The 7,546-nt window shown below is 33.4% G+C and overlaps 1 protein-coding gene across 1 annotated transcript; it reads left to right on the forward strand.

Moving 5' to 3' along the window:
* Positions 1–2,893: 2,893 nt before the first annotated feature.
* LOC145030394 (uncharacterized) lies at positions 2,894–3,517 on the forward strand. Its single transcript, XM_078978769.1, has one exon. It carries the CDS (start codon positions 2,894–2,896, stop codon positions 3,515–3,517), a length of 624 nt encoding a protein of 207 aa, XP_078834895.1.
* Positions 3,518–7,546: the final 4,029 nt, after the last annotated feature.

Raw genomic sequence — 7,546 nt, forward strand, 5'->3', positions numbered from 1 at the left:
TTACATACCTTTTGATCATTATAGAAAATAATCACCCCAATATCCTTCTTGAAAACCTTGGAAAGCAAGCACCAAAAGTTTAGTATTTCTAATGGTTTGTACCCAAAACCCTAGAGACCCTAGAATGATGAGGAAAAAGAGGGGGAGGAGAAGGAAATTTCTTTTCTAGGCCTTATGATAAAGGTATGAACAAAATTTGTTGGTCGTGGGGTCCTATTTATAGTTTAGGTAATTTGCACGCAAAACAAGATTTGAATTAATTAAATAATAGATTTAATACCAATTTAAATCATTTCCTTATCTTTATCCTAGAGGCTTCGAGAAACCTTACAAGGGCCTCCAAAACATCCACTCTTTGATGGTTCTAGAATTGTCTTGTTTTGTTCAAATATTGAACAATTACAATTCAACCCTTACACCTTCAATTAACTCTAATTAATCTGAAATTAATTTTCCGATTAACTCTGATTAATAATTAATTAACTCTAATTGATTTCTTATTAATTTGTTAACCATTAATTAACAAATCGATTAGTTAACTATTTATATCATGTTAATTTATTAATCCTATAACAAATTAACAGATCAGTTATCTCTTTTCAATTAATATATTAATCACATAATATATTAACAAATCATTTCTTTCTCTCTCTCTCTCTCTCTCTCTCTCTCTCTCTCCTCTCCCCTCCTAATATCATTTCTAGTTATTTCTAGTTATGATGGCAACCCAAAACGACTTTGTCTTTATTTTCAAGTTTATACCAGTTTAGTTATGAGCTTAGACAACTTAATCTAACAGGAACTACATCGGTTATTGAAAAAATGTTTTTATTTTGTAATAAAATATGTTGTCTCATACCCATTCTAGGTTTAACACAATGATAACTGACTTGTAGAAGGTGAGGATGCATATATGTGATTATTATATATTACACAGATTCATGGATTCACTTCCGATCCACTAGGAAGATATTATTATTATTGGTCAAGAACAATGAAATATCAATCTAAATCCATAAGAATTTGAAGGATCAAAGGAATTCCTCTATGAAAGAAATGAAGGAAATGCCTAAATGTGTTTCGACTGTCTTAATGTTTAGATGTTCATCTGTTAGTGACAAATGCATCATTACTCTACATGACACTGAAGACAACAACTATGAGCTTGAGAGAATGACATATGTTGATGCAAAAGTGTTTGAGAAGCTAGAGAAAGAAATTACCATGTTTTTCGAAATCTTAAGAGGATTGAAGGTCATATGTAAGCAGTACCGTAAAAATCGACCTAGGCTGCCCTAGGCACTAGATGACCTCTTAATGTCTAAGATTAATGTTAGTCGGTTGAGATAAGAGGAGTCGATCATAGGCGGCCCTAGGCAGTCATGGGTGGTCCTAGGTGGTCTAGACGGTCTAAGCCGATTAAAAAATCAGACAGTCAAATTAAAAAGAAAAAAAAAACTCCTCAATTAGTCAAATTTATGATATTGAGTGACTAAATTATAATGATTGATGTCTAAAACTATTAAAAATATCCCCGATTAGTCTAAAGATTAATATATGATGATTTAAATATTTATACGACTGAATATGCCAAAGTTTTATGATTATTTACTTATTTTGTTAGGATATAAGTAATATTTAATTTTTAAAAAAAATAAATTGGGATATATACAGTAAAGTCCCAATATTTTCATCAAATTGACACGAAAGTCCCAAACTAATTTTTTTTTTTTGACACAAAAGCCTTAATTACCGACATTTATTGACACGATTTCCCTTTCTTTTTGGTAACTCATTTAATAGCCGGTAATCGAGTTGATGTGGTTACTAAAGTTTACTTGGAGGGTGACTCAACACAAGGACATCATTAAATGAAGAAGGGTTAATCGAGCAGAAAAACCTCTTTCTACTGCGATGATTCTAGGTTTTTACTATGAGGGATATACAAGTTCGAGTCTGAGGGAGATATGAGCTGGAGCCTTGAAGATGGAAGGTGTGTTAGACTTTGACGCAATCGACGTGGAACCAGATGAAGACCTTCTAAAGAAACATAGTAGGAGATGTAGAAATGAGTTCTTGAACTCACTATGTCTTGACGATGAAGATGAAGAGTTCATAATCCCATTATTTGAGAATGTTGAAGATGATGAAGCACTTGTGGAAAAGAACCTTTGGATAAGGAACAGGAGGAGGAAGAAAATGTAGATGAAGATGTGGAAGAAGAGGCAAATGATAGTGAAGTCGAGTTTAAATATTCCACACATCATCCAAACGTGAAATGGAATAGAATGAAACCTCAAGAAGGAGAAAGGTATGAATCTCCACAGTAAATTAAACTTTTTTTTAACAAATCATGCCATATCTAAAGGTTATCAGATTAAGTTTAATAAAGTGATAGTGTTAGACTACATTGTGTTTGTGCTAGTGATCCTGAGAAATTTAGTTGTCCTTATTATGTTAAAGCCTCTTGGATGAGTACTGAAAAGTCATTCCAAATAAAGAAAATGTATCCACATCATACATGTGTCAAGAATTTTAACAATGGAAAACTTATGGGACCAACATGGTTAGCTAGACAATTCCTTAAAGTATTTATTAGGATACCTAATCTGACAGCTAAGGAAATCCAAGAAAAAGTTCAACACAAATTTCACACTAAGATTTCATGGGTAAGGAGTTATAGGGCTAGATGTAGGGCAATGTCCATGATTTAGGGAAATTAGGTGATCACTATGCAAGGGTGTGGGATTATGGTGGTGAGATGCTAAGATCCAATCCAGATAACACCATTAAAATTTATGCTGAAGACAACAATGATGGTACAACTACTTTCAAGAGGATGTACATATGTTTCAAATAAATCAAAGAAGGGTGGAAGACGGGTTGTAGAAGGATGGTAGGGATTGATGGATCTTTTCTGAAAGGGCAGTGTAAGGGACAATTATTAACAACCATAGGTTGGGACCCAAACAATCAAGTTTTTCCCATAGCTTGGGTTGTGGTTGACATTGAGAATAAGTTTAACTGGAAGTGGTTCCCTCAGTTGTTAGAGGTTGACCTTGGAATGGATAGAGGAAGGGGTATATATGTAATTTCAGACAAACATAAGGGTCTTCTTGAGGCAACAAAGGAGGTGTTACCATATGTTGAGCATAGACAGTGTGCACGTCATATCTATGCCATCTTCAAAAAAGTATACAATGGAATTGAGTTAAGGAATCTATTCTGGAAGGCTGCCAAATCAATTGTAGAGGGGGAATTCAAGAATAACATGGATGAGATTACACAGATTAGCCCAGGTTCTTATGAACATCTAATGGAAAGGGAGCTAAAGACATGGTGCAGGGCTTTCTTTTCTACTGGATTAGCCTGTGAGGTTGTAGAAAATGGCATGGCAGAATGCTTCAATGCAATTATACTTGATGCTAGGAAGAAGCCACTACTCACCATGCTTGAAGAGATAAGGCTATATATGATGGTAAGGTTTTACAACCTCAGGGAGTTAGCTGAAAAATAGGAAGGTGATGTGTATCCATCTGCAATAAAGAAAATGGAGAAGTTTGGTGAGGACTTGAAGTAAGTTCTCCTTTTTTGTATTCATTTATGCTAAGTTAATAATAACTTTATGCTGACTTAGTAATAACTTTTATTTGGAGGTTTTTGAGGGTACACCCTAGTGGTCAAAATGAATTTGAAGTTAGAAATGGTTTTGAACCATATGGAGTCAACATAGAGAGAAGGAGTTGTGCATGTAGACTTTGGGATGTATCAGGGATATCATGTTTCCATGCCCAAGCATCTATCATTTAACTCACCAGGATCCAAAAGACATTTATCAGCAGGTGGTTTGGTAAGGCAATGTACATTTCAAGTTATAGTTCTAACACTCTACCTATCAATGGCAACAATTTATGGGTAGAAGCTCCTTATATTAAGCCCTTACTTCCCTTAGAGAGGAGGATACCAGGCAGGCCTACTGTGAAGAGGAAAAGGCATGTCTCAGAGAGGGATGGAAAGTTCTCCCAAGTATCCTCAAAGGGCAAAACTATCTAATGCCAAAACAATCAACAAAAGGGGCACAACAAAAAAGCTATAAAATCCACATGTTAAACCAGATCCTAAACCCAAAAAGAAGATATGCAGACCAAGATTGAACCGTAGGAGAAGGGGAAATTGAGGAGGTGGTAGAGTACCTAGAGGTGGAGGTGGCTTTCACAGCTGGTTTGAAAGAGGTAAAACCTCAAATACAATACCACCCCAAAATGGTCAATGAAGAATATAAATCTGATGAGATGGTGGATGTAGATATGGTAACTGATGGAGATGGACTAGATATGGCAAATATGGACTACATTATACAACAAATTACACAGTTGAGGAACTCAGGTTGCAATGATGTAAACATTATGAGATGCCTTGGAATTACAAAAGCTCATTTAGAAGAGTTTGAATATGTAGTAAGGTTTCATTTAGTGTTTATGTACATAATTCAGTTTTTTTTTTTTTTTTACTAATTTCAAGTTTTTTCTGTTTTAGGTTGCCAATGTTGAAGGTGGACTGGAAGGAGATGAATATGGTAATAAAGAAGAAGAAGAAGGAAATGAACAAGGAGATGGAGTGGAAGGAGGTGGAAAGGGACAAGGTAATGAAGAAGAAGAAGAAGAAGAAGAAGAAGAAGAAGGAGATGGAAAAGGAGATGGAATGGAAAGAGGAAGAGAGGGACAAGGTAATGAAGAAGAAGAAGGAGATGGACAAGAAGGAGAAGGAGTTGGAGAAGAAGATGATGGAGAAGAAGAAGAAGAAGAAGGTGGACAAGAATGAGAAGGAGATGGAGAAGAAGAAGATGGAGAAGGAGATGGAGAAGGGGTTGGAGTGGAAGGAGTTGAAGATGATGATGTTCAAGGAAATGATGATATTCAAGGAAATAAAGATAGTGGAGAAGGAGTTGAAGCTGTTTCGGTGAATGATCCAGTACAACAAGGGCATTTTAGGAATAATATGCAACAAAGAACAAGGAGACCCTCAAAGAGGATTATTCTTCAGAAGCTGAAAAAGGAGGTGGCTGACCCTCTTGGTATAGGAATGTGTCAAGATAAGGCATTAATTTTAGATTAGGGATATGGGTTATATCAATTTGGTTCATATCATCTTTTGGTTAGTATTTTATAAATATTGTTGCATATCATCTTTTGGTTCATATTTTGTAAAAGGTGGTACTATGTAAACTATTGCATACCATCTTTTGGTTCATATTTTATAAATGGTGGTACATATCTACCTATATTGGTTCATATTTTGTAAATAATTACTGGTAACTAAGCAATGGTCAGAATTGGTCAATGTCATATTTTAGTTCAAATGTGGTTGTGCAGGTTAGCCTTGGTTAATGACAGTTTTATTATTCATATTTGGTTCATAGTAGGTTATACTTTGATTTCTCCGTAATTCAATACAACAAAAGTGAATTGTTGATTACATTGCAAAAGAAACAACATCATACATAGTGACTACATTATCTTAAAATACAAACCATAAACCCAAAATAAACAACATCATTGACCACCGTGGAACAACACCACTTGCACCTTGCACTTGAGCTAAAACAACTTCTACTACTGCTCCTTCTATTTGTTCTACAACATCTCCATTCCACCCATTGTGTAATTGTAAGAGCAAGTCCTTGTACCACTAATTAGGGAGTGGAGGATCCACCCAATCAAAGAATTTGCAATCCTTACTCAAATCCTGGATAATCCAAGATTAAATAAAGAAAAAAAACCTAAAATACGAAGAATTTCAACATTAACAACTAACCCTATAATTTAGGTATCTAATGAATCTTCTTCCAGGATTTCCTGTCTTCCATGAAGTCCACCTTCCAACCAAGTCACCACAGTCACAATGTGTCCTTTGAGGGGGATTGAACCTTCTCACAGCCCTACTTCCAACAGATGAAGAAGATGACATTCTCATCTTTTCATTTGGAAAATACGAAGCTAGGGTTCATGGAGATTGAAGGTCCGATGCTTAAGTAATGTCAAAAACTCCACATAAGCCTGTCATTTAATGAATTAGTGGTCCACGTAAGCTTGTGGTGCCACATCACCAAGTAAACCGACTGCACTGGCAAAAAAGGGCAATCGTGTCAATAAATGTCAGTAATTAAGGTTTTTGTGTCAAAAAAATTAGTTTGGGACTTTCGTGTCAATTTGATGAAAATATGGGAACTTTACTATATATATATCCTAAATAAATTTTGTCTCAACTAAAGGTCTCTGTCTAGACACCGATTAATCTCCGCCTAGACTGAGTAGTCCCATAACCTTAGTCGACCGTCCGACCACCGCCTAACAAATTTTACAACTTTTATGAAAGTTTAGAAGACAAGTGATTTGTACATAACATTTTTTCTGTACACAATAATTTATGTTTTATATGATTATATAATGCAAAATTATAAAATATAAATTGTTGTGTATAATAAAAAATTTATTATGTATAAATCAACTCTCCGTTAATTTAAAAATAATGTTTATATGAAAATTTGAACGTAATTCCTCAAAAACTTATTAAGATAAATCTAAATTCAAGCTTGACATAGCCAGTAATGAATGTTATGGATACAACAAAATTGAGCATCTAGTCGTGCATTGTGAATTTTGATAATACACATAGTTTGACAAATTAAGAAAAATAATAATCAATTAATATAAAAAAGTAAAGTAGTGTTTAAAAAAAAAGGGGGAAGTAGGGTTTTATAGGGGTGTAATGCACGTGATAAAGACGCGGTTTCAGATTTGCGTTATAAGGTGTATTGCACATTTCGTGAATTCTTGATTCCGTTATTTAATTTTATAATTCTATCTTCATCTAGAAATGAAATTATTTAGGTCATGGTAGCTTTTTTATTATTGTTTTTATAATTTATAATATTGCTATAAAATAGCTATTATATTTGTAAAAATATTAAGAAAAAACCCTTACATATTGAAGTTTAGCAATTCTAACTAATGTTATTTAAAAGGTTCATGCATGCTCACACACTTTAGTTTATTCTAATTTAAGTTTCAGTATGTAGAGTGTTTAATTCATTATGAAAACACAATATGTTGATCAATTAAAAAAGAAGTGATTTTTATACAATAGATTTTGTGATATATAAAAATTTATGTATTATAAAGATGCATAATATAATATTTAAAGCATCATATATTGTATATGGATAAAAATTATTGTGAATAAATCAACTCTCAATTAAAAGAAACATTTACTCTATTGTTTTTATACTTGTTAGAAATGTAAAATATTTCCTTGTATAGAGTTTATTATGTTTTCCATAGATACTAACATATATAGTTTGACTATTTGTCCTTTAAATTTGAACTTTCTAAAACCCTGGAGTTCACTGTAAAATTTGACATTGTCCTTCCTTTATCAAACTTAATTTTTGTAAAACGATATTTCATTTTTTTATATAAATTAATGCATGGCTAAAACATTAATTTAACTTGATGAAATACGTACGGATTTTTGTTCGATGCTATTC

This window comes from Lactuca saligna, chromosome 2 (assembly GCF_052625555.1).
Source record: "Lactuca saligna cultivar CGN05327 chromosome 2, ASM5262555v1, whole genome shotgun sequence".
Classification (NCBI taxonomy): domain Eukaryota; kingdom Viridiplantae; phylum Streptophyta; class Magnoliopsida; order Asterales; family Asteraceae; genus Lactuca; species Lactuca saligna.

What these genes read in the sequence shown, in the direction of transcription:
- LOC145030394 (XM_078978769.1), top strand. Translation starts at nt 2,894, where the DNA reads ATGGTAGGGATTGATGGATCTTTTCTGAAAGGGCAGTGTAAGGGACAA.